This window comes from Bombina bombina, chromosome 4 (genome assembly GCF_027579735.1).
Source record: "Bombina bombina isolate aBomBom1 chromosome 4, aBomBom1.pri, whole genome shotgun sequence".
In the NCBI taxonomy this organism is placed as follows: domain Eukaryota; kingdom Metazoa; phylum Chordata; class Amphibia; order Anura; family Bombinatoridae; genus Bombina; species Bombina bombina.
In genome coordinates this window covers 692782041-692809976 of record NC_069502.1, presented here as the reverse complement: position 1 = coordinate 692809976, position 27936 = coordinate 692782041, and the positions used below count along the sequence as shown (strand labels likewise).

The window sequence follows — 27936 nt, the reverse complement described above, 5'->3', positions numbered from 1 at the left end:
GTTGCCTCAGTCCAAAAAGCGATATGATCCGTCGCTGGGGGCCGGAGCGGCAGCTGATCAAAGGTACACTGGGTTAGCCAGTGGTAGTAGTGGTAGAGGGGGGTTCCGAAACCCTGAGTTCCGAAGTGAGCTTCCTCCTCGCAATCACCCCAATCCTTGCCCTTCATAGGAGTTACCAATCCCCAAAAGAGCGGAGCTCTGGGGCAAAGGGCCTCTGGAGCAACCTAGGTTAAAATTCAGCGGGGATCCCTATCGAATACAGCCGTCGATTAGTTCCTCGATGAGGCAGGGAGGGGATAAGCGGGGTAGCGATCAGCTCTTTCAAGGCAAAAGTTCAACCAGTGTAGCACAAAGGGGGTTGGTGATAACTAGGGTTGCCACCTGTCCCTTAAAATACAGAACACTTATAAGTTATACATGCTGCAGAGTGTGCAGGGAGGAAAATGAATAGTGCTGTCCAGAAACACAATACATGTTCCTCCCTGCACACCCTGCAGCATGTGTAACTCATAAGTGTCCAGGAAAACATGGCTGAGGTGGCAACCCTAGTGATAACACAGTAATCCAAATATGAGGGGTGGCCTTGGCAGCTGGGTATCTGTGACAGGAAAGTTGTTTAAAATTGCATGCTCTATTGGAATCATGAAAGTTTAATTTTGACTAAACTGTCCCTTTAACTACTGGTGAAGATTGTAAATCCAGAATCTTTCAACTCCAATTAATTTATTTGCTAATATGCTGGTGATGGCAGAGCCTGCTTAGCAATCCTACGCCTTAATTTCCTAGTCACCACCATGCAGAATTAAAGTGATGGTAAACTCTCCCCTTTATAAAAACAGATATGGAATGTTATGGATATTTTAGATGCAGTTTAAATGAATAAAAAGTCAACTTTTCTGTGAGATAACAGTTTGAACTGTTCTCCAATCTGCACTCTTGTCTTAAGACTCTTTTGTTACAGCTAGAGCTCTGATTGGACAACAATTAAAACCTTTAGCAAACAGAAAATGTGGCTTTTGAAGTGAGAGGCAGAGTGTGGGGTATTTGAATTTCATTGTCACAAATAAAGTTACCCAAATATAGCACTGCTACCCTTATAATGCGCAGTATCCCTACAGCTCATAAAATCTAAATACAGCAACAAAAATAATAAAGATGGGATGCAAGGAAACAAAGAGAGAGGCGCCTGTGTTAACAATAATAATAAGGTGCGCTAAGAAAGCGGCTATAAACTAATGACAGATCTGAATTCAACTGTTATCTACACAAAAATAATTACAATATAGTAGCAATATATATAAGTGAATTTATTTACACACAAAAATATCATACAAAGTAAGCATTGGTGGTTTAAAATAACAATAATATGTCTAAAAATCTCATATAAAAAGCTAAAAGTCCCACATGTGAAATGTCACACAAAAGATTTGAGTCTCAAGGACACTGTTCGTATAAAGGGCAAAGTATCTTAAAGGAGATCGGTTTTGGAATTGGTAAATACTTGATAGTAATCTTCTCATGAGTTACATTGGATGCGCAAATCAACTGTTCGGTGCAACGCCAAATTCTCTGACCGACACTCACTGTGTATGCTGTCATCAGTTGTTCAAGTTACGTATCACATTCACCTTGTCCAATTAGAGGAGCAAATTAATGGTGGTTATGTCATCTTGATAAAGGCTGAAAAGCCGAAACATGTTGATGAATATGAGAAGCTTGGTAGTTTTCTCCTGAGAGATTGACCATTTGGAATACATTTACAGAGCGCACTGTCTCAATCTGGTCAACATTTTTGACATTTTGGTATTCCATGCTGTGTTTGTGGAAAACGGCAGACTTGGATACATTAACGGACCTAACCACTGGTAATATACTCCTCTGATTGGACAAGGTGCATTTGATATGTAACTCGAACAACTGATGAGAGCGTACACAGAGGCTTCACAGTAAGTGTCAAGTCAGAGAATTTGGAGTTGCACCAACATTTCAGCAAGTATATAGTGAGTGGAGAAATCAGGACCCCCCGAGATTTCCTATTCCGGTGAGTGCCGCAAAGTTGATTTCCATGTCCAATGTAACTCACAAGAAGTCTACTATCAAGTAATTACCAATAACAAAAATGGTCTCTATACTTTGCACTTTATATGAACAGTATCCTTGGGACTCAAATCTTTGGTGTGAGATTTCACATGTGGGACTTTTAGGTTTATATATGAGATTTTTAGACATATTATTGTTAATTTAAACCACCGGTGGTTACTTTGTATGATATTTTTGTGTGTAAATAAATTCACTTATATATATATTACTATCATATTGTTATTATTTTTGTGTAGCTAACGGTTGATTTGAGATCTGTCATTAGTTTATAGCGGCTTTCGCACCTTATTATTTTTGTTGCTGTATTTGAATTTCATATCTATATTAAAAAGTAAGTTATAGAGCATCTTCATTACAACTGGTGAATTAAACTCCTTCTAAAAAATCACTAACATCGCTGATCTGTTTTTATAAGGAGAGAGTTTACCATGACTTTAAGTTGATTGAGGGTTAGAATAATGTTTAAATAAAGATGGGAATATGGTTTTCCTTTCTGGGCCATGTTTTTAAGGAGGTACTTATTACACATTTTGTTCATCTAAAGAGAGGTCAAGTTTTGACCTGAAAAGTTACTAAAGTTAAAGTATTTTTTTAGATTTAAAGGAGCACATTATCAATAGTGTTCTGTGTATGACAATCCTAATAAAAAGGAGATGCTTTTGGTTTGCTAGTTTATATTTAAATTCTACTACCTTTTATTTTAACCGACTGTATTAATATTTTTTCATATGAACAAAGAAAATTATTTTGCCAACAATGTTGCCAAGACAAAATATAGATCTCATGACAATGATGATATGTTTATTCTTATTTATTAATTCTTTGTTGTATAATATATGCATAGGCAAATGTTTCAAGAAATGTGTCTTCCATATTAAAGGGACAGTCTGCACCTTAGCCATCTTAAAGTCTTACCTTAGATTGAACTGCAAATAGCCTCCTGCACGTTTTTTATATCATGCAGCAGGAATGGTAAAAAAAATATTTTAAAATCAATATTGTTTCTTGCCATTTTTAAATGGCTGCCAAGCTCCGCCCACTGATGACATCACAATCTGGGCTGCAAATGGCATCCAATCACAAAAGGCTCACTAGTTGGATTCAACAGACTGTCAATGCTAATTAGCAGAGTGCCTAGATGCAGTCCAGATCATGATGTCATCAGTGGGTAGAGCTTGGCAGCCATTTAAAAGTTTTAAAATAACTTTTTTACTCTTACTGCTGCATGATATAGAAAGGGTGCAGGAGGCTTGTTGCAGCTTAAACTAGGGTAAGATTTTAACATCACTAAGGTGTAGGCTGTCCCTTTAACAACAAAACAACATTGATTACAACAGATGTGCAGTTATGAATTACTGAGCCGCAAAATGGTTGTCATCTTTTGGGGCTCGTGTAGATTAGAGATGCAGAAATAAATACTAACATTAGTTTGTATGTGCTACTATTATTACTGGCTTCAATTACTCTCTAAGGGTATTTTAACCCTGGTGTTAGCAGCTAAATACTACTAATTAGTTTTCTCTAAGGAGTAAATCATTGTACTACCAGCCTCAATCCTTGAATAGATGTGCAGAAATAAAAAAGAAAAATTCTAAGCCTCATATTTAAGGCTATAAATGTTAAGAACACATACAATATTATAAATAAATATATCATTTGAATCATTAATATATGTGTGATGAGAGTGGGAGATGACGTCACCGGATGGGGGCGTGGCTTATAGCCATTATAGTCTATGTCCCAGTTACTAAGTTGGATGTGTTGTACAAGCTGTTTACCTCTATGCTCTGCAATAAAATAGTGTTGTACCTTCTATGCTGTGTCCTGCATTTTATGACATGGTGTCAGAAGTACTTGCCTGCGCTTCTGTCTCCTGATTTATGACGATATCAAAGTTTACCCCACCTGAGCCTTTTGATTTCTCTCAGCATACAGATGGCCCACATGGTGTCAGCGGTTTCAACGCTTCAGGATTGCTTCCAAGCTGGACAAGGAGAGTGGTGAAGTACAAGTTAATTCTCTTTTATACTCTATGGGGAAAGATGTGGAGCCAGTGTTTAATTCCTTTACATTCCAAGAAGGGGAAGAATTTTACTTTGAAATAGTTATGAACAAACTCAGTGCTCACTTTGTGCCCAAAAGAAATGTGATTCATGAGAGGACTTGTTTTCACAAACGTGCTCAGCGTGTGGGAGAATCTGTGGAGTCATTTGTGCATAGCCTGTATGAACTAGCTGAATTCTGTGAGTTTGGTGTTGCTAAAGAAGAGCAAATCAGAGACAGAATAGTCATAGAAATTGCAGGTGCTGAGGTCTCACTGAAGCTACAGTTGGAGGCTGAATTAACGTTAGTAGGGGCTATTAGGATGGCCAGCCAGAGTGAACTGGTGAAAAAGCAAAGTGCTGATCTGAGGTCTGAGAGTATTGTGGATGAAGTGCAGCAGTTCAGGAGAGCTGCAGGTGAAAGGCACAGTGTGAGTGGTAGGCCAAGGGCAACAGATAGACCCAGAAGCGGATGTGCACAGCAGGCTCGCTGCATGCGGTGTAATCGTACCCATGATCAGAATGCCCTGCTAAATATAAAAGATGGAGAAAGTGTAACCAAATGGGCCATTTTGAAGTGGCGTGTAAAACTGAATACATTAAGGGGATGCAGGTGTATAGTGAACAGGAGGGTCAAGAAGTGTCCTTTATAGGGTCTGTTGTTGAATGGTCTGGTTCAGACGAAGATTGGCGGGTTACCCTTGGGAGCCAAGAATGCCTTCAAAATTAACACGGGAGCAGACATCACTGTTATGTCCCTTGCAGCATTCATAAAACTGCCTCGACAGCCTCAGCTGGCGAAAGTTACAACGAAAGTTCATAGTCCTAGTGGCCACATCGATTGTGCATGGAAATTTCTTGCCAGCTGCGAGTACAAGCAGAGGAAACTCACCATGTGGGTACATGTAATTAGAGGTCAGTGTGTTAACAACCTATTGAGCAGAAAAGCATCCTGTGGTTTGGGCCTGGTCGCCCGAGTGAATGAGATTTCGGAAGACATATTTGGTGAATTGGGCCTACTGAATTGCAACCCAGTCCGAATGTCACTTAAAAGTGATGCAGTCCCATACAGCATTACAACTCCTCGTAGAATTCCGTTTCCGCTCATGCCTCAAGTGGAGAAGGAACTTCTATGTATGAAGAATATGGGAGTTATTGAAGAGGTTGTTGAAGCAACTGACTGGTGTGCCCTCATTGTGCCTTTTGCAAAGAAAAACGGGAAGGTACGCATCTGTGTAGACTTAAAAAGGCTATATGAGGCAGTGAAGAGAGAGAGATATTTGCTGCCGATGCTTGAAGACATAGCTCCGAAACTGGCTGGGGTGAAGTTCTTCTCTACACTGGATGCTTCCAGCAGCTTCTGGTCGATAGCTCTAGATCCACAGTGCCGCAAACTGACTACCTTCATCACACTGGTAGGTCGGTTTTGCTTCTGCAGACTCCCCTTCCTCTGATCCTAAAATCTTTCAAAGAGAGATGAGTTACCACCTAAGGGACCACGAGGGCACGGCAGTCGTCATGGACGACATTTTAGTGTATGGGTCTACATTGGAAGAACATGATCAGCGATTGAGCTGTGTGCTACAGACCATTAGAGAGTCCGGGCTGAAATCAAATAAATATAAATGCCATTTTTGAAAATCTGAGTTATGTTACTTTGTGCGTATCATCAATGGAGATGGTATCAAACCGGACCCTGAGAAAATCCTTGCTATTGAACAGATGAAAAGTCCTTCTGATGTACACAATGTGGGCTCCTGAATCGAAATATGCCCAAATTGAGAAAGAGTGCCTGGCTGCAGTTTGGGCCTCTGAGCGCTTCCAGCGCTACCCAGTGGGTTTAGAGAAATTTAGTCAGGAGACTGACCATAAACTGCTTGTCCCTCTAATCAACTCCTATGATATTGACAAAACACCCCTAAAAAGCCTGATACTTCTGATGAGGCTGCTCAGGTTCAACATTCAGGCAGTGCATGTGCCGGGGAAACAACTGGTATTGGCAGATACACATTCCAGGCTTTCGCTGGCTGCTGCTGAAGAATCTTCATAGGAATCAGATGTGAAAGTATATGTGGATTCAGTTCTGGCATCCAAATCCATTTCGTCAGGAAAGCTAGAGCAAATATGAAAGGAGACACGTTTAGATACAGACCTTCAAGAAGTTATTAAGTACATAAAAGAAGGTTGGCCGAGAGCCAGGTAGCCTGGATGTCTTTAAGTTCTTACCAGTCAGAGAGGTCACAGCTTACAGAGCTGGATGGTTTAGTGCTGTTCCAAGACCGCATTGTCATTCCTGTTAGCATGCGGCAGAAGATGTTAAAGGATTACTTTCTGTTATAATTTTTAAGCTAAACAACTAACATATTAAAGTTAATAAACATTAATTAAAACCTACTGACCTATATTTTCTCCAAAACGAAGTTTCATAACGTTCTAAAAGTTATATCTTTTATTCGCCGATGATGTCACGTTATCCTGCCCACTATTTTCAGCACTGCATGTTCAAAATACTTAAACCAATAACTTTGTGTTTAAAGCGCCATTTTGAAACCTAGGTATTGTAAACGGATTGGTACAGAGCAAAGGATACCCACGGAGTGGGTTTGGAAAACAATTAAATTTGCAGACAAGATTTCTGATATACGGTAGAGATATGTTAATGAAATGCTATTGATAAAAAGCGTATTTGGGGTAGTTAGTTAGTATCAGGCATAGAAAATATTTACTTACAGTGGCCTTTTAAGCAGGATTCATGATGGCCACTTGGGCATTACCAAGATCCAGAGAAAGGGCAGCTACGGCGGTATGGTGGCCTGGGATCAGTTCTGAAATTTCAAGCCACGTGTCAAAATGTGCCTTTTGCCAGGAACGCCAGCCTACTCCGAGAAGGGAGCCCTTGATTTCTACCCCGCTGCCTGCAGGCCCTTGGCAGAAAATAGCTGCAGATTTCTGTTAACTGCATGGGAAGAAGTACCTAGTCGTGATTGACTACTATTCCAGGTACTTGGAGATTGCACCCTTGAATGAGATCACCAGTCAAGCCGTTATTACTCGTCTCAAGAGCTTGTTCGCCCGGTGGGGCATACCAACGGAGTTAGTGAGTGATAACGGAATGCAAGTTACCTCCATGGAGTTCAGTTCTTTCTGCAGTGAATATGATTTCGTCCATTCTAGGTCAAGTCCACATTATCCGCAGGCCAATGGAATGGCTGAAAGGGCAGTTCAAACCACAAAGTTTATTTTGAAGCAATCTGAGCCATACCTAGCTCTCTTGGCCTATAGGGTGAATCCCATCCAAGCCACAGGTTTTAGCCCGACACAGCTGATGCTAGGATGTCAGATTCACGCCACTCTACCCTCTGTGGGTGTCTTCCAACCAACCAGCTCTGTTCCTCGGGACGAGGTTTTTAGGAAGGATGAAGAGGCGAAAACGGGTTACTGATTCTTCTATGACAGAAAACACTTTGTGAGGCCCTTGCAGGAGCTGAATGTGGGCCAAAGTGTCAGAGTTAAACTAGATGATAAGAAGAAATGGAAGATGCCTGCTACGGTAATTGGATGCTCCAAGCTAGTATAAAGTATTTACAGAAAAAATACCATGCTTAATATATATTAATGTATGAATGTTTTTTTAAAAAAAAATATTGGTTATCATGCATAGTGATGTCGCAAACAGTTCGCTGGAGAACAGTTCCCGGTGATCTTAGCTTCTTCGCGTTCACCGCGGCGGGCGAACATATGCGATGTTCGATCCACCCCTATTCGTCATCATTGAGTAAACTTTGACCCTGTATCTCACAGTCTGCAGACACATTTCAGCCAATCAGCAGCAGACACTCCCTCCCAGACCCTCCCATCTCCTGGGCAGCAGCCATTTTAGATTCATTACGATCCTGCATTCTTAGTGAGAGGAGGGTTAGTGCTGCTGCTGGTGATTTTATAGGGAAATTGATAGCTAGGCTAGTGTATTCAGTGTCCACTACAGTCCTGAAGGACTCATCTAATCTCTGCTGTAAGGACAGAACTTCAGCTCAAAAAGCCCTTTTTAGGGCTAGAACTTCAGTCGTTTTTTTTGTTTTTTTTTTTGTAATCTAATTGCATTTGCCTGCCTGTCAGCCTGTGTGTGAGGCTCACAGCATATACTGTGATTAATTGCTCTGTGCCACCACTGATATCTGGTGTAACATTAGTGTAAATTTAAAAAAAAAAAAACTTTTACATCAGTTTGCTAGTGTAATCTAATTTCATTTTCCATTAGGCCTGTGTGTCAGGCCCACAGCATATACTGTGATTAATTGCTATGTGCCACCACTGATATCTGGTGTAACATTAGTGTAAATTAAAAAAAAAAAAAACTTTTTTGTTTTTTTTTTGTAATCTAATTGCATTTGCCTGCCTGTCAGCCTGTGTGTGAGGCTCACAGCATATACTGTGATTAATTGCTCTGTGCCACCACTGATATCTGGTGTAACATTAGTGTAAATTTAAAAAAAAAAAAACTTTTACATCAGTTTGCTAGTGTAATCTAATTTCATTTTCCATTAGGCCTGTGTGTCAGGCCCACAGCATATACTGTGATTAATTGCTATGTGCCACCACTGATATCTGGTGTAACATTAGTGTAAATTTTTTTTATAAAAAACTTTTACATCAGTCTGCTAGTGTAATCTAATTGCAGTTGCCAGGCCAGCCTGCCACTGCCAGCCTCAGTGCCACCACTCATATCTGGTGTAACATTAGTGTAAAAAAATTTTTTTTTTTTTTTTTACATCAGTCTGCTAGTGTTATTTAATTGTTGTTGCCAGGCCAGCCTGCCACTAGTGCCAGCCTGTGTGTCAGGCTCCCAGCATATACTGTGCCTACTTCCATCCTCAGTGCCACTACTCATATCTGTTGTAACATTAGTGTAACTTTTTTTTAAAAAAAAACTTTTACATCAGTCTGCTAGTGTTATTTAATTTTAGTTGCCAGGCCAGCGTGCCACTAGTGCCAGCCTGTGTGTCAGGCTCCCAGCATATACTGTGCCTACTTCCATCCTCAGTGCCACCACTGCTATCTGTTGTAACATTAGTGTAAATTTTGTAAAAAAAAACTTTTACAATAGTCTGCTAGTGTTATTTAATTGCAGTTGCCTGCCTGCCAGCGTGTGTGCCAGGCCCACTTGCCAACTAGTGCCACCAATCATATTTGTTATAACAGTAGTGTAAATATTTAAAAAATAAACTTTTTTGACTGTGAAACATCAGTCTGCTAGTGTAATCTAATTGAAGTTGCCTGCCTGCCAGCGTGTGTGCCAGGCCCACTTGCCAAGTTAGTGGCACCACTCATATTTGCTGTAACAGTACTGTAAATATTTAAAAAAAAAAAACTTTTTTGACTGTGAAACATCAGTCAGCTAGTGCAATCTAATTGCAGTTGCCTGTCTGCCAGCGTGTTTGCCAGGCCCACTTGCCAACTAGTGCCACCACTCATATTTGTTATAACAGTAGTGTAAATATTTAAAAAAAAAACTTTTTTGACTGTGAAACATCAGTCTGCTATTGTAATCTAATTGAAGTTGCCTGCCTGCCAGCGTGTGTGCCAGGCCCACTTGCCAAGTTAGTGGCACCACTCATATTTGTTGTAACAGTAGTGTAAATATTTAAAAAAAAAACTTTTTTGACTGTGAAACATCAGTCTGCTAGTGCAATCGAATTGCAGTTGCCTGCCTGCCAGCGTGTGTGCCAGGCCCACTTGCCAACTAGTGCCACCAATAATATGTGTTATAATAGTATTGTAAATATTTAAAAAAAAACTTTTTTGACTGTGAAACATCATTCAGCTAGTGTAATCTAATTGCAGTTGCCTGCCTGCCAGCATGTGTGCCAGCATAGTGTAAATATTTAAAAAAAAAATTTTTTGACTGTGAAACATCAGTCTGCTAGTGTAATCTAATTGAAGTTGCCTGCCTACCAGCGTGTGTGCCAGGCCCACTTGCCAACTAGTGCCACCAATCATATTTGTTGTAACAGTAGTGTAAATATTTAAAATAAAAAAATTTTGGACTGTGAAACATCAGTCTGCTATTGTAATCTTATTGCATTTGCCTGCCTGCCAGCGTGTGTGCCAGGCCCACTTGCCAAGTTAGTGTCACCACTCATATATGTTGTAACAGTAGATTAAATATTTAAAAAATAAACATTTTTGACTGTGAAACATCAGTCTGCTTTTTTGTGTCAGGCTCACAGCGTATACTGTGCCCACTTGCCCAGTGCCACCACTCATATCTTGTTTAATATTATTGTAAGTGTACATTTAAAAAAAATAAACTTTTTGGATTGTGAAACATCAGTCTGCTTTTTTGTGTCAGGCTCACAGCGTATAATGTGCTCACTTGCCCAGTGGCACCACTCATATTTTGTTTAATAGTAGTGTAAGTGTACATTTAAAAAAAAAATGACAGGCAGAGGCAGGCCACCCCGCAGGTGCCTATGTAATTTGTATCTATCAAATGTATATTGCATCTTTTGATCTATGTTATTCGTATCTATCAAATGTATATTGCATCTTTTGATCCATGTAATTCGTATCTATCAAATGTATATTGCATCTTTTGATCTATGTAATTCGTATCTATCAAATGTATATTGCATCTATTGATCTATGTAATTCGTATCGATCAAATGTATATTGCATCTTTTGATCTATGTAATTCGTATCTATCAAATGTATTGTACATTGCATCTATTGATCTATGTAATTCGTATCTATCAAATGTATATTGCATCTTTTGATCCATGTAATTCGTATCTATCAAATGTATATTGCATCTTTTGATCTATGTAATTCGTATCTATCAAATGTATATTGCATCTTTTGATCTATGTAATTCGTATCTATCAAATGTATATTGCATCTTTTGATCTATGTAATTCATATCTATCAAATGTATATTGCATCTTTTGATCTATGAAATTCGTATCTATCAAATGTATATTGCATCTTTTGATCTATGTAATTCGTATCTATCAAATGTATATTGCATCTATTGATCTTAATCTATGTAATTCGTATCTATCAAATGTATATTGCATCTATTGATCTATGTAATTCGTATCTATCAAATGTATATTGCATCTATTGATCAATGTAATTCGTATCTATCAAATGTATATTGCATCTATTGATCTATGTAATTCGTATCTATCAAATGTATATTGCATCTATTGATCTATGTAATTTGTATCTATCATATGTATATTGCATCTATTGATCTATGTAATCTATGTATCTATCTATCTATCTATCTATCAAATCTATCTATCTCGTGGTTGTGCAAATGGACTGTTTGTGGTTGTTTGCGGTGCGTTACACGGGGAGTTTGGTCTGTCACTGTCAAGCGGGCGTAACCCTTACACTACCTGATCGATACAACATCATACCTGATGTTTTAAAGCACGTTATTCCAAACAATTTAGGAATGTTAGGTGATTTATGCCCTTTATGGATCAACTATGTAATTTTCCGTGGGAGTTTTGCCATGGATCCCCCTCCGGCATGCCACAGTCCAGGTGTTAGTCCCTTTGAAACAACTTTTCCATCACTATTGTGGCCAGAAAGAGTCCCTGTGGGTTTTAAAGTTCGCCTGCCTATTGAAGAAAATGGCGGTTGGCACGGTTCACCGGTTCGCAAACAGTTGCGGAAGTTCGAGTCCGCCATTCGCAAACCGAAATTTTTAGGTTTGCGACATCACTAATCATGCACAGTATACTGCTGCCTATGTATATGTTTATTATTAAGAAAGTAATGTTTTGTTTGGTTTGTTTGTTTCATTGAACAAAAACCTTTTATCCATTCTTTATTATTCATAATGTATTTTAATGAGACTTAGCATGAGTTATTAACTGATAATGATGTTGCCATGGTAACACTACCAGCTGTAATTGCTGTTTATAATAGCAACTCCTCTTGTACTTCCTTTTCCATGCCGTTGGGTGGAGCTACGGTTACTATCAGTACTGCAGAGCTTTCACTTTAAAACTCTGCTTTGATTTTCAACGTAGCAAATTAGAATTCATATAAGAATCATATTTTTTTTTTATAATTCTCGCTGCTTAAGAAAGAATTTAGATCTACACTTATAGTTAGAAAACTATGTGAGTAACTATATACATTTTACCAACTTATGGATTGATCATTATTGGCATTTAACAGCTGCATAATTATTTTCAGCAGTATTTTTTCCATTATCGGTTTGGTGAAACGTAGTCCTATACTTAACATGTGTCAGTCCTGTTTGCCGGATCACAATCCAAATTCTCAAGACAGCACACTTATGGGGTAATTTTTCACTTATCAAGTTTTAAGGCTAATAGGACTTGATAATGATAAACTCTTAGAAAATGCATTTTGAATAACAAAAAAGTACCCCAAAACATTTTAGAATGGAAAATAGTTTTTTCACATGAGCAAAACACACTGATATTACCCCAATAATATTGGATGACATTAGGAAGCAACGTGACCTAACACATATGAAGACTCAATCAATTAAACTTGTGGGTTAAGTAAGGGGGTGTTAGGTTAGGGGTGTAGGTGTTAGTTTATAACTTTGCTTTGTGAAGGGATGGCGGTTTAGGAGTTAATAGTTTATTTAGGTACTTTGCAATGTGGGGGGATGGCGGTTTAGGGGTTAATAGTATTATTTAGTATTTGCGATTTGAGGGGATGGCGGTTTAGGGCTTAATAGTTTATTTAGGTATTTTGCGTTGTGGGGGGATGGCGGATTAGGGGTTAATAGTATTATTTTGTGTTTGCGATGTGGAAGGATGATGGTTCAGGGGTTAATAGTTTATTTAGGTACTTTGCGATGAGCGGGTTGCGGTGTAGGGGTTAATAGTTTATTTATGGGTTTAACTGTACTTTGTAATGAATTTTTGTTTTGTTTTATGCAACTTTTTATGTTCAGAAAACAGTTTACCACAGCTCTTAGATCGCGGAAAGGATTGAAATGTAGGAGGTGATCGCAGAAAGGATTGAAATGTAGGAGGTGATTGCGCTAGCGCAATCACGATTTCGCTGTACTTGTAATATCAGCAGAATGAAAATAGCTCACAAAATAACGATTGTGCTAGCGCAAAAACCATTTGTGCCACACTTGTAATCTAGCCCTATGTTGGGTTAATGCACTTGGTTAAACACGATCGGGTTTGCACACGGGTAAGGGTGTTATTTTTTTTCCATTTTTGACCGCCAATGAAATCTATTGGGAAATTACGTTAAAGTGGTTGTAATACACTAACTTTGTCTATTTGCACGTGTCAGGTTAGTGCATGCAAAACAATTTTACTTTAATCTTTTAATAAGTGCGCTACCCGACTCATGCAGAAAGCCTCCGTCTAGAGTTGACATGCGAGATTACCGCTCCACTTGTATTCTAGCCCTTAATTGGCATAAAAAAAATTAACATTCACTATAGTCTAGTAGACTCGTAGAAATCCAGATTTAGTTATGTAGAATTGAAAGATTGTTATGTTGAACCTTAAAATAATGGCTCCCTTTCCAATTCATCAGAAGTGCTGTGAAAAACATTCTATGCATTCGAAATTAATTTAGTAAATTATTTCAAACTATGTATACAATGTAAAGGCACAAGCTTTCAAAATGGTTTTTACACAAGATTTCCACAACCCTAAAAACCAAAGTGTGCTAGGGCAAAGCAAAATAAAAATGATAGCTAATTGATTCACTATTCACTATTGATGGTGATTGCCTAATGCAGTGTTTTATAAATCCAGTTCACAGCCAGGCCACATTTTCATATTTTCTGAACAAGAGCACAGGTGAAGTAATCAGCTGATCAGTAACCATGGTTGCCACGCTGTTCTCAACCATCACTGATTATTTCACCTGTGCTCTAGTTGGAAATCATGAAAATCTGGCCTATTGATGGGTCCTAAGGACTAAAGTTGAAAAGCACTGGCCTAATATGTATGAGAACACTTAAAGGGACATTCCAGCTAAAATTGGAATACACATGGATGTATTTCAGTTTTGAATTGAAGCATTTGTGTAATATACAGTATTAGCAAACATGCTTCTAATAAAAGCTATAGCTGTTTCAAAGGTGTATTTAAGTATGCACTGTGCACCAGCATTTGCTCAGAGAGCCTAAGGTGCTTTTATCATCTGGTAATGACTACATTTGTTAGTTGCTGACATGATACAAGCCCCACTAGCGCTCTGAGCAGCTGCAATATTTAAAATGCTGGTGCACTGAGAATATCTAGCTATGCTTCACATACACATGCAGAGAAAAAATAAAACAGATAACTTTACATTTTACTAAAAGAATTTTGCCAATACATATATATTGCAAATGTGTTTCTATTCAAATACAGTATGTAATTCCTCTATGCGCATTTACATTTTGACCAGAATGTCCCTTAAATTAATCATATCATTTAATGAGATGTGAAATTAAGAGTTTTTTTTATGTCCAGACAACTTATTTACAAATGATTATTCTTCTGTCAATATTCAAGTTATCCATCATATATAAAAATGTGATTTAAGTTACATTAAAAAACAAAACTGAGCTTTGTAAAAATATGAACATTGAAAAAAGCAGTGAAACAACCAAGATATTAAATCAGCTAAAAAAATTTTTTTAAAGAGGAAGCAATTAGATAAATACAAAAATTCTACAGAAATCTTCCGAAGGATATAGAACAACATTAAAAATCTCTTGCTTTTGTAGAAAAAGCGTTCTTGTCCGACACTCCCCAGAGAAGCCACAAAGCAAATTCTGTAACCCGCAAATCCATCAAGGCAAACTATTAGTGATATTAACTGCAAGTACACTGGAAATTCAAATATAACTAGATTTGTTTTTAAATTAGTGACATACAAAGGAAGTCACACTCAAAATCTATGATAAAGCACCATTAGGGGGTGTTAGAACTAGGGGTGTAAAATGCACCACACTGTATTTTCCATATTTGTGGAATTTTTAATAAACTGTGGATTTTATTTATATTTTTCCAAAAACCTTTGAGTGTGACCTTTTGTGCGTGTTACTAATTTATTTGCAGCTTTATCTGCTGCTGGAGTGGTACTCCAATTGCTCTGGAATTTATAGTCCATAGGTAAACTTCCTGCATTTCCGGAGCATGGAACATGGGAACAGTCTGGACCTGGGAGCTGCAGGGGTTGGCATCTAGGTTTGCTTATAAACTGAAACGGTCTGGCATTTTGAAACTGACTTAAAAAAAACATCTTAAAGGGACAGTCTAATCCAGAATTGTTATCGTTTAAAAAGATAGATCAACCATTACCCAGTTTTGCATAACCAACACGGTTATATTAATATATAATATATCAAAATCTAAATATTTGTATATAATATGGCTGTATCTGTTTTTTAAGTGAAATGTTCACTGTTGTTTCTTATAAAAAAAAAGATTATTGGGATAATATTAACACTAAAGTAAAATGAAGGTTTTCATGACTGTTAAAGAGACATAACACCATGTTAAAAAGCAACAATATATATATATTTTTGCATGAAAAAATGAAAAAGGTTAAGTAAAAGCTGTTTTAATTTAAGTGAAACTAATTGAAGGTGTTTGATTTAGCAGACGAATGTCTATATTTAAGAAAACTACATTCATTCGTTGTGAAACATTCCTCTTTTAGATAGTAAATTGTTTGTTTTTTTGTGTGTTTTTTGGGGGTTTTTTTTAGCACTGCTTAATATTGCTTTGCTGTCTTTCTAAGCAAAACAATTCTTGATATTGATATATATATATTGCACATACAGTTTGCCAATTTGTTCCAAAATGTTTAGTATATATTGCTAAGTACCAGAATAATAAAGTAGCAGACTGGCTTAGATTCACTAAACCTCAGACTAGGGGCATATTTTGGTTTTGGCCAACTAGCTTTGTGCCTATGGCTGCAGGATTTGGGTGGCAGCAAATTTTGAGGTACATCTCTATGACATGATGCTTTCCCACTCTTATGTTCTCCAAATATTTTTTTAATGTTATTACAATCAGTGGTCCGAGAATGTTTATTTATCCATACAGGTTAGGGAAACTTTATATATGTTGCGGGTAAAGTCTGAAATTGGGTAATCCTTGCATTACCCGGGTAAACCTGACATTACCTAAGCGGATGTGGGTAAAGCCTGATGTAACATGATAAATCTTCTCAGAGTGCAATTACTGTATCACACATATATACAATGCACTGTAATTCTCACATCTTCAGTATCTTTTTTGCCTCTGCCTGGGGGGTTCAACCTAATTCCCCAAGGTTCACTTGGGGTGGATGCCAGTGGATCTGCGGGAAGCCTTCCTTGAACCCCCCAGGCAGAGGCAAAAAATAGTGTAGATGGGGAATTACATTACATCAGGCTTTACCCACAGCCACTTGGGTAATGTCAGGGTAATACTAGGATTACCCGGATTTCTGACTTTACCCATAACATATATATATGCAGCAAAAATAGGGGATTTCACAGTAAGAATATTCAAGCTACGTAACCAGCTGCCGGTAATGGTAGTTACTTCAAATTCAATAAATAGCTTTAAAAAGAACATATACATATTTTCTGTCTAAAAACAGTATTTTTCCACAGTCTGCAGCCATGTGTATGTAAAGCAATTCAAATAGTAGGAATATAGTTTTATTACTGTTATTTCCCTTTTGTCTCTAAATTTAAATCTCAATGGATATTGTCTTCATTAATTTACTATATTTCAAAATAATTTTACAACCCAACTCTAAATCATTTTTAAATAAAGCTTTATACTAGATGGGTAGTACTAGTAGTATTTCTTTATCTCAGGGTATGCTAGAAGTACTAACTATGTCCACTAGATGGAGAAAGAACAATGCTATTGTGACCATGAGTTCTATTGTCGGGATCTGTGGGTACTACAGACATTTATTAGCCATATTTATGTATTTATTTTTTACTTGTTCATTCAACATCTGTTCTTCATGGATGAGGTATCACTAAACACCAATAGAAGTGCATTTAAATTTTGAATAGAAGCATTATTGTAATATTCATGTATTAGCAAAAATGCTTCTAATAAAAGATATAGCTGTTTTAAATGTGTATTTAAGTATGCACCGTGCACCAGCATTTTAAACACAGCACTTGCTCAGAGAGCCTAAGGTGCTTGTACCAACCTGTAGTGACTCAATTTGTTAATTGCTGACATGATACAAGCCCCACTGGTGCTCTGAGCAGCTGCATTATTTAAAATGCTGTGGCACTGAGAATATCTAGCTATGCTTCAAATGCACATACAGGGAAAAAATGTTAACACTAAAGCAGTGATAACTTTTACTAGAAGCATTTTGGACAATACATGTATGTTGCAAATATTTTTCTATTTAAAGATGTCATTCATTTATGTGCATTTAAATTTTGACCGGAATATCCCTTTAATGCTAACAAACAGAAGTTCAACAAAATTAAATTCTTGCATTTATTCATACTTAAAGGGACAGTAAAGTAAAAAAATAAACTTAAATGGATTGGATAGAGCATGACATTTTAAACAACTTTTAATTTTCTTATGCTATCCATTTTGCTTAGTTCTCTCAGTATTCTTTGGTAAGGAGTAATCCTAGGTGAGCTCAGGGTCGTGCATGTGTCTTTATCCATCTGACAGCAGTGTTAGCAACAATGTGTATAAAAATGTTAAACATAGTTGCAAACATTGCTGCCATAGAATGCTACAGACCCTCTATAGCAGCATAGTTTGCAACTATGTAAAATATTTTTTAAAACATTGTTGCAAATTGAGCTTACCTAGGATTACTTTTTAACAAAGAATATCAAAAGAACTAAGGAAAATGGATAATAGAAGTGAATTGAAAAGTTGATTATAATAACATGCTCTATCTGAAATATGAACAATTCATTTTGACTTTACTGTCGCTTTAAATTACATGGAATTCAAAATTAAACTTGATTCAGATAGGGATAAAAAAATGTTGTTGTTTTTTCTATTATCAGATTTAACTTTTTTTTCTTATAAGTCCCAGGAATGTGCATTCATCTCGTGCATTATACTACATAAGTGTTTACAGCAATGTCATACATACATATAGTGCTCGCGTCACATACACACTCATGAGCATTCCTCAGTATGCACTTCATGGAAAGAGGTAAGTTTTAACTAAGTATTCCAAGAAAAAGATGTCAATTTAATCATAAAAGTAAATTGGAAAGTTTTGTAACATTGAATGTATCTGAATCATAAAAGTTTTATTTTGAATTCTGTGTCCCTTTATCTTGTTTCTGTGTCATCTGTATCCAGAGCAGTTACACCTCTCTTATCTATATTTCCCTGTAAGAAAGGAGATAACTTACTTGACCACTTCTTTTTTTTTTTTTTTTTTGCTTTAGGATTGGTTCGTAAAAAAGGGGGAATAAAGGGACAGTCAGCACTAAAATTGCTATGGTTTAAAAAGTTAGATAACACTTTTACTACCCATTCCCCAGCTTTGCACAACCAACATTGTTATATTAATATACTTTATAACATTTAAACCTCTAAATTTCTGCCTGCTTCTACGCCTCTACAGACAGCCTCTTATTACATGCTTTTTTTTAGCTTTTCACAACAGGAGACTCCTAGTTCATGTGGGCCATATAGATACCATTGTGTTCATGCCTGTGGGCTCTGCACAACACAGCTAAAATGCAAGTCTATACATAATAAATAAAAAGTCATGTGATCAGGGGCTGTCAGAAGAGGCTTAGATACAAGGTAATTACAGAGGTAACAATTATGTTAATATAACTGTGTTGGTTATGCAAAACTGGTTAATGGGTAATAAAGGGATTATCTATCTTTTAAAACAATAACACATTTTTTGTTTACTCTCCCTTTAAATTTTGTTCAATCCATTTTTGGTATTCTTAAGGGATATCTAAGTAATAAGCTTAAACCTTCGTGGTTCAGATAGATTGTGCAATTTTAAGAGACTTTTCAATTTACTTATATTATCAAACTTTCTCTTGGCTTCCTTTTACACTTCTCTTGGTTCTGTTTGCTAAAAGGCATACCTAAGTAGGCTCAAAAAAATCAATGCACTATTTAAAGCTAGCTGGTGATTGCCGGCTACACACAAATGATTCTTGTCATTGGTTCATCAGATGTGTTCAACTAAGTCCCAGAAGTCATTGTTGCTCTGGGACTGACTTAAACTATGTGTTTAACCCATTTATAGGTGTTAAACACATAGTTATATGTAAGCAACAATGTAATAATAAAATGCTCTAACATATATGTACTTGTTGCTCTTATGTCCCTTTAAGAGAATGTGTAGGGAATATATCAGAAGTAGATGTTCCTTTATTTTTACAAATCTTTGCTGATTTGTGATCACAAAAACAGGACTGGCACATGGTAAATGTAGGCATATCTTTCACTGAAATGGTGCTGAGTATAAACAATAACAAATAGATGATTGTGATTGGGCCGTCAGCTGTTACCATGACAATAATTCTCAAACAATAGTTTGCTTTTCCTTTAATTTACCTCTCAAATTTCAGAGCGGGTGGAATCTATCTGTATGTTACACAGTGATTGCTCGATTAGTGTAGGTCACAGCAAATTAAATAAGATAAACAACTGTCAAGATTTTTTTCAATGGGTGTGTCTCTAGGCTGCAAATTTTTTAAACAAAATGACATTTTGAAATATTTCTGAAGTATGTATTTTCTATTCAAGTATTTGGCAATGCAGGAGTGAATTGCTGTTATTTACAATGCATATCTAAAATTACCTTAGTATTTATTTTTTGCGAATCGTATCCTACTGAAGCCAGCGAGTCTTGTAATCCTCTGGTGTTCCATTGCAGTGCTTAATGAGCCATAATGAGGGTTGCCACCTCAGCCATGTTTTCCTGGACACTTATGAGTTAAACATGCTGCAGGGTGTGCAGGAAGAAACATGTATTGTGCTGTCCAGATGCCCAATACATGTTCCATCCTGCTTCCCCTGCAGCATGTGTAACTCATAAGTGTCCAGGAAAACATGTCGGAGGTGGCATCCCTAGCCATAATAGTAAAAAAAAAGGACATGCTCTAATTGATATGTATTTTTAAGAATAGCTACCCTGTACTAGTATGTATTTAACCACCCGCAAAGAGGTTAAACACAAAGTAGAAGTATCACTGGGGACCTGCAGGACACTGCTGGTCCCAAGCAGAAACTGACACTGATCCAATCAGCTGCACTAGTTACACTGCTTTTTTTTTACTATTATGGGACTTTAAAGGGATACTAAACCCAATTTTTTTTCTTCCATGATTCAGATAGAGCATTACTCCTAATATCAAATTTTCTTTGTTAATTTGTAAATTTAATTTGTTCTCTTGCTATCTTTATTTGAAAAGCAGGAATGTAAAGCTTAGGAGCCGGCCCATTTTTTGGTTCAGGACCCTGGATAGCACTTGCTGATTGCTGATATTTACCCACCAATGAGCAAGCCCTACCCAGGTTCTGAACCAAAAATGGGCCGGCTCCTAAGCTTTACATTAATGCTTTTTAAATAAAGATAGCAAGAGAACAAAGAATAATTGATAATATGAGTAAATTAGAAAGTTATTTAAAGGGACATAATACTCATATGCTAAATCACTTGAAACTGATGCAGTATAACTGTAAAAAGCTGACAGGAAAATATCACCTGAGCATCTCTATGTAAAAAAGGAAGATATTTTACCTCACAATTTCCTCAGCTCAGCAGAGTAAATTCTGTGTAAAAAGTTATACTTCACCTGCTCCCAGCTGCAGGTAAAAAAAAATAAAAAAAATAAAGAAATAAACAGCAGCCAATCAGCATCAGCAGTGCTGAGGTCATGAACTCTTACTGTGATCTCATGAGATTTGACTTAACTCTCATGAGATTTCATAGTAAGCTTCCTTTACCTGATTGGTGAAATAATATGAGAGTGCACAAGGCTCATCCCCTAAGCTGTCCCAGGACAGACACACTAAAATGCTGCTTAGAAATCCTTTACAATGGGAGGTGGCTACTGAGGAACTTTTGAGGTAAAATATCTTTCTTTTTTACATAGAGATGTTCAGGAGATATTTTCTAGTCAGCTTTTTACAGCTATGCTGCATCACTTTCAAGTGTTTAAACATTTGGGTATTATGGCCCTTTAAGATTTGGGTTTAGTATCCCTTTAATTACTGAAGTTTTTTTTTTAATACCCCTTGAGATGGAATAGTTCTGTTTAAAGTGATGGTAAACTCATTTAATTGATAATCACATATTTACATTTGTAAGTTTATAATTTACTAAACCGCATTATCCGTTTTATATATTTATATGTATTTTATTGTAAATTTTAATAATTTTATTTAACCTTGTTGCTCTGCTTCTCTCCGCCTTACTCCGCCCCTCTTATCTATCTCTAACACTATTATGTGCTTTGTCCTGTCTCCACCCTCTCCTCACGTCAGAATGTTTGCTCCCGATATTCTAATTTTTAACGCATGCGCATTGGTTTGCATGAGTATATCAAGTAAACATTGACTCGTGACATTCAATGTTTACTTTTTCATTGCGATCGCAACATTTCTGTGTATCGGGTGTGCGAGCAGTCTTACCCATTTAGAAAAGGTTAATATTCCATAAGTCCTAACGGAGTGCCGTGTTGAAACTAACATAACACGCATGCGTCAAATAGAATGTGCACGCGCAAAATCTGCTGATTGGTTGTTACGATCCTAGGAATTGGTTGTTAGGGCGCATGCGCAAAAAATGTATTGCAGGAAGCCTGTCTAGCGACAGGAAAGATCATTGGACACACAAAGGAAAAATGTATGTGACGTCACGGTGGGCTGGCGATTTTACGGAACCAGTATATTCTTTATTAGGAAATAGTAAGTAAATGGCTATATCATGTTTTAATGGAAATTTTGTGTGAAGATGTAATAAAAATAGACAATCTTGATGAAATATTATGCCTATACTGAGTTTACCATCCCTTTAAATATATTGTTATTATCATTTATTTGCAATGAGCAATCATTTAATTCCATATTGCACTATAGGTAAACACATTAACAATACTTGGTTACAAAGCAAATTTAGAATGATTTCCGGGCACTAATCCTAGCATCATTTGGTAGTAATTATAGAGCATGGGATTTTATATTTGTGATTGACATGGTCAATTTGGGTTTGAAGCAGGAAAAGCTCATTCTATGCAGAGTTTTTTAACGGTCAATGTCAGTTTACATGATTTCTAGTGCAGTGTGCATAGCAGAGGTGCTTAAAGGGACATTATACACCAAAATTAATATAGGCCATTTAAATAAGGCATTGAATGTAGATAAAATTTGCAATTGACATGCAAAAAATGCAGGGTGTTTCACTGAATATCTATACCTAAGTACTATACTCTAATCACTGAGCTATTGTTTTCTCCTCACTCCCTAACTACCTACAGTCATGAAGTCACTAACTGACATCAATAGCTCAGTGATTAGAGTACAGTATAGTACATAGGTATACATATTCACTGAAACACCCTGCATGGTTTTCCAATTTTTAAGAGAGTTAGCTGCAAAATAGGTCATGCAAGTCAATTGCAAATGTTATCTACACTTAATGTTTCATTTAAATAGCCTGTATTCATTTTGGTGTATAATGTCCCTTTAAACCCAGTCTGCAAGATGTACCAATGACTCTAGTTATAAGGCTGCCCCCTTCTGGGAAACAAACAGTACAAGCTGTTCTGCTTGTTTTTATCATAACCAGGACTGATAATAGATCTTGAGGAGTAAATATAAGCACCTTAGTATAAATGATTCACCTTCACCAAAACGAATTAGTTATGCTTTAATCTTTAGTACTAATAATGAACACTATCAATGAGATCATTAAAGGGCTATGAACCCCAACATTTGTCTTTCATGAATAAGACAGAGCAGCAATTTTAAACAACTTTCTAATTTACTTCTATTATCATTTTTTCTTTGTTCTGCCTGTCCATTTTTGGAGCACTATGGCAACGGTTTTGCAAGAAAGTTATTCATTTGCAAGTGCACTAGCGGGCTGCACTATTTCCTGACATGTAGTGCTCTAGATTCCTACCTAGGTATCTCTTCAACCCAGAATGATATGGGAACTATGCAAAATTGATAACAGAGGTAAATTGGAAACTATTATTAATTGTATGCTCTGTCTAAACCACAAAATATATATATTTTTTATATCCCTTTAAATAGACATGAAACTTTTTAAGTTTCTTATATGACATGTTTATTTGCCAAACTAAAAATGTTTTACAATATAAATTCACTATAACCTAGGTTTCCTTCTTACTGCATATTACTTAACCCCTTAAGGACTACAGCACTTTTCCATTTTCAGACCGTTTGGGACCAAGGCTATTTTTACATATCTGCAGTGTTTCTGTTTAGCTGTAATTTTCCTCTTATTCATTTACTGTACCCACACATATTATATATTGTTTTTCTCGACATTAAACGGACTTTCCAAAGATACCATTATTTTCATCATATCTTATAATTTACTATAAAAAAAATTATAAAATATGAGGAAAAAATGGAAAATAACACACTTTTTCTAACTTTGACCCCCAAAATCTGTTACACATCTGCAACCACCAAAAAACACCAATGCTAAATAGTTTCTAAATTTTGTCCTGAGTTTAGAAATACCCAATGTTTACATGTTTTTTGCTTTTTTTTTGCAAGTTATAGATATAGGGCCATAAATACAAGTAGCACTTTGCTATTTCCAAATCACTTTTTTTTTTAAAAATAAATTAGCGATAGTTTATAATGGAACACTCTGATATCTATCAGGAATCCCGGAATATCCCTTGACATGCATATATATATTTTTAGAAGACAACCCAAAGTATTGATCTAGGCCCATTTTGGTATATTTCATGCCACAATTTCACCGCCAAATGCGATCAAATAAAATAAATCAGTCACTTTTTCACAAACTTTAGGTTTCTTACTGAAATTATTTACGAACAGCTTGTACAATTATGGCACAAATGGTTGTAAATGCTTCTCTGGGATCCCCTTTGTTCACAAATAACAGACTTATATGGCTTTGGCGTTGCTCTTTGGTAATTAGAAGGCCGCTAAATGCCACTGCACACCACACGTGTATTATGCCCAGCAGTGAAGGGGTTAATTAAGGAGCATGTAGGGAGCTTGTAGGGTTAATTTTATCTTCAGTTTAGTGTAGTAGACAACCCAAAGTATTGATCTAGGCCCATTTTGCTATATTTCATGTCACCATTTCACCGCCAAATGCGATCAAATAAAAAAAAAGTAAAATTTTTCACAATTTTAGGTCTCTCACTGAAATTATTTACAAACAGCTTGTGCAATTATGGCACAAATGGTTGTAATAGCTTCTCTGGGATCCCCTTTGTTCAGAAATAGCAGACATATATGACTTTGGCATTGCTTTTTGGTAATTAGAAAGCTTCTAAATGTCACTGCGCTGCGCACCACACGTGTATTATGCCCAGTAGTGAAGGGGTTAATTATGGAGCTTGTAGAGAGCTTTTAGGGTTAATTTTAGCTTTAGTGTAATGTAGTAGACAACCAAAAGTATTGATCTAGGCCCATTTTGGTATATTTCATGCCAACATTTCACCGCCAAATGCGATCACATAAAAAAAATCGTTCACTTTTTAACAAACTTTTTAACAAATTTTAGGTTTCTCACTGAAATTAATTACAAAGAGCTTGTGCAATTATGGCACACATGGTTGTAAATGCTTCTCTGGGATCCCCTTTGTTCAGAAATAGCAGACATATATTGCTTTGGCGTTGCTTTTTGGTAATTAGAAGGCCGCTGAATGCCGCTTCGCATCACACATGTATTATGTATAGCAACGAAGGGGTTAATCAGGTAGCTTGTAGGGAGCTTGCATGTCTAATTTTAGCTTTAGTGTAGAGATCAGCCTCCCACCTGACACATCACACTCCCTGATCCCTCCCAAACTGCTCTCTTCCCTCCCCCACCCCACAATTGTCCCTGCCATCTTAAGTACTGGCAGAAAGTCTGCCAGTACTAAAATATTATTTTTTTAAAAAACAACAACATAATTCTGCTGTTTTGGATCCCCCCTTAGCCCCCAACCTCCTTGATTCCCCCCAAACCTTATTGTGTGCCATCTTGGGTACTAGCTGAAATAAAATATGTTTTGTTTTTTTAATGTGTTATTAAAAAGATTATTCATTGTTTTCTGTAGTGTAGCTGCCCCCCCCCCCCCCTCAACATCCAACCCCCACCCTCTCTCAGATCCCTTAACTTTTTTTGTAGGACATACCATGTACGTCATTGGTCCTTAAGGGGTTTTTTTGTAGGACGTACCCTGTACGTCATTGGTCCTTAAGGGGTTAAAGTGAAAGTCAATCCTAACATTTTACAAACACTAGGATTGACTATTGAAACAAATAAAGGGAATTTTCATTCATGAAGTATAAGATACTTCATGTAGAAATCTCCTTTATTTGTTTTAATCTATCGCCGCTTTAGCTGCTACGGCAGCCCGCGGCTAAAAATAATTTTTGCTAAGAGGTGATGTTTTCACCTCTTAGCCAATAGCCGTGCGGTAAATCCGGCTTGGCGCCCATGGGAGCAAAAAAGTTTTTTAGCTGTGGGCTGCTGTAGCAGCTAAGAACGGTGATCAATTGAAACAAATAAAGGAGATTTCTACATACTTCATGAATGAAAGTCCCCTTTATTTGTTTCAATAGTCAATCCTAGCGTTTATAGACAGCAATTGCTAGACATGAGCATTCAGCTGTTTTGTTTAGGAACACTTCAAATACAGTCCCCCCTCCTCTGATATCGCAGACAAGTGGCGATGTAGGCAGACTTTTGCTGACCCGTGATCCCTATTATTTCCTATTTGAGACACATCGCCACAGCAAGGTTCAGCCCATTTTTTTAGAATATATCAACAGACCTTATTGGTCTGCCATTTTTAATATCAGGGCTTGAGTGAGTGTTTCTGTTCAAGCTGTTTAAAAGAAACAGATTTTATTTTTCATATACATTAAACAGGAGAGGGATTACCATGATTCAAATGTGAATTTATATTTTTCATTCTTGTTAGTTGATGTAATGTGGTTTCATTGAGGGTTGGAGTCTTTGTCCATTTAACTTGATGTAGACTTAGTTTTAAATACTTTTTGATTGATATACCTTTAGTTTAAAGTGCAGAACATTCAAGGATTATTATATGTGTTTCAGTATTTTAACTGAAAACATTTCAACTATGCATTATATATATATATATATATATATATATATATATATATATATATATATATATATATATATATATATATATATGTGGGATCTGCACTCTCACAAACCATTAAACAGTCAGCGACCAGGGTGCTGGCAAAATATTATAATAGAAAAAATATACAGACCACACTCGCTGGATTGAAGACAAACATTCCTTAAAGCTTTAATGTGGTGATGGGGAGATTGTCCCTGAAACGTCACCACATTAAAGCTGCAAGGAATATTTGTCTTCAAACTAGCGAGTGCGATCTGTATATATATATATATATATATATATATATATATATATATATATATATATTTATTTATAAAATATTATATATTGTTTATTCAATATATTTTTGTTATATAATTGGGTCATCAAGCCCTGCACACATCTCTCTCTCTCTCTCTCTCTCTCTCTCTCTCTATATATATATATATATATATATATGTAGGTATGTATGTACGTATATAAAAATGGAATGCATGTTTTTCGTGCTGGAAGCAAACAAATTAGGCAAATATTTCTACAAAGGGGAAAAAGTGCCAACAAAACATCTTTCTGTTACTATTCCTACTAGAATGACAGGCATTTAAAGCCATCCTACAAGAAACGAGCAGAAGAGTTGTGGAAAGTCTTACTATATATGTTGTTGTTCTACGTTATATAAAGCAGACTATTGCTGAGTAATGGAAAATATCTGTATGACTTAACGCCTATGCCACAGTTTTCCTTTCTACATAACTTAACTAGAAATAGCCCTGCTGAAATAAAATAAGTAAATAGAGCATAAGATCTTACCTGCTCATAGAATGTGCAAAATAGAATAAAAATGAGCCACTGCAAGTTCATGTTGTCTGAAATACTGCAGAGAGATAGCAAGACAGCTCAACTGCGAATGAGGAAACGTACAAAGCTCTTCTCTGTCTGCAGTGCCAGCCTTACCTTGCTCTGTGCACACACAAACTCTTATAAACACACATACTGTATTTTCTGTAGTACAGACATTCACGTCATGCGTCCACAGGCCCAGTAAGTTTCATACTGACCTCTTTCCTTTCATTTTTATATGGGGTGGGTGCTTACTATGTCATGTTTATGCGGGCTGTTTTGGGGGGATGCTAGAGTTTTTTACATTTACACTAATTTTTTAATATTCAAATTATAAAAGGAATATCAAGTATATCATCTGAGAAACAAAAATATAACACATTTAGAATAAGATAACTTGAAAAAATATTTATTTTAGACAGCATAACAGTCAATTATTTAAGTGTATAATCAAATAGACATGTGCGTTTCATTATGAATTAAAAATTCGAACAAAGTCACCAAATTCGGAGATTCGAATCTATTTGAATTTCCGAATTTCCCTAGCAACAAAACTAAACTAATCCGAATGCATTTGTAACAAATAAATCCAAATTATTTCGGATTTATTTGTTACATTCGAATGGCCATGGACTAATC

At 36.5% G+C, this 27936-nt stretch overlaps 1 protein-coding gene across 1 annotated transcript in view; it reads right to left on the bottom strand.

The window, feature by feature from the left end:
- Nucleotides 1-27399, bottom strand: part of CCN6 (cellular communication network factor 6) — an 81606-nt gene extending 54207 nt beyond the window's left edge. The window contains exon 1 of the mRNA XM_053709149.1: nucleotides 27268-27399. Within this exon, the coding sequence (XP_053565124.1) occupies nucleotides 27268-27318 (51 nt within the window). The 5' untranslated portion in view covers nucleotides 27319-27399. The remainder of the gene's footprint in view (nucleotides 1-27267) is intronic.
- Nucleotides 27400-27936: the final 537 nt, after the last annotated feature.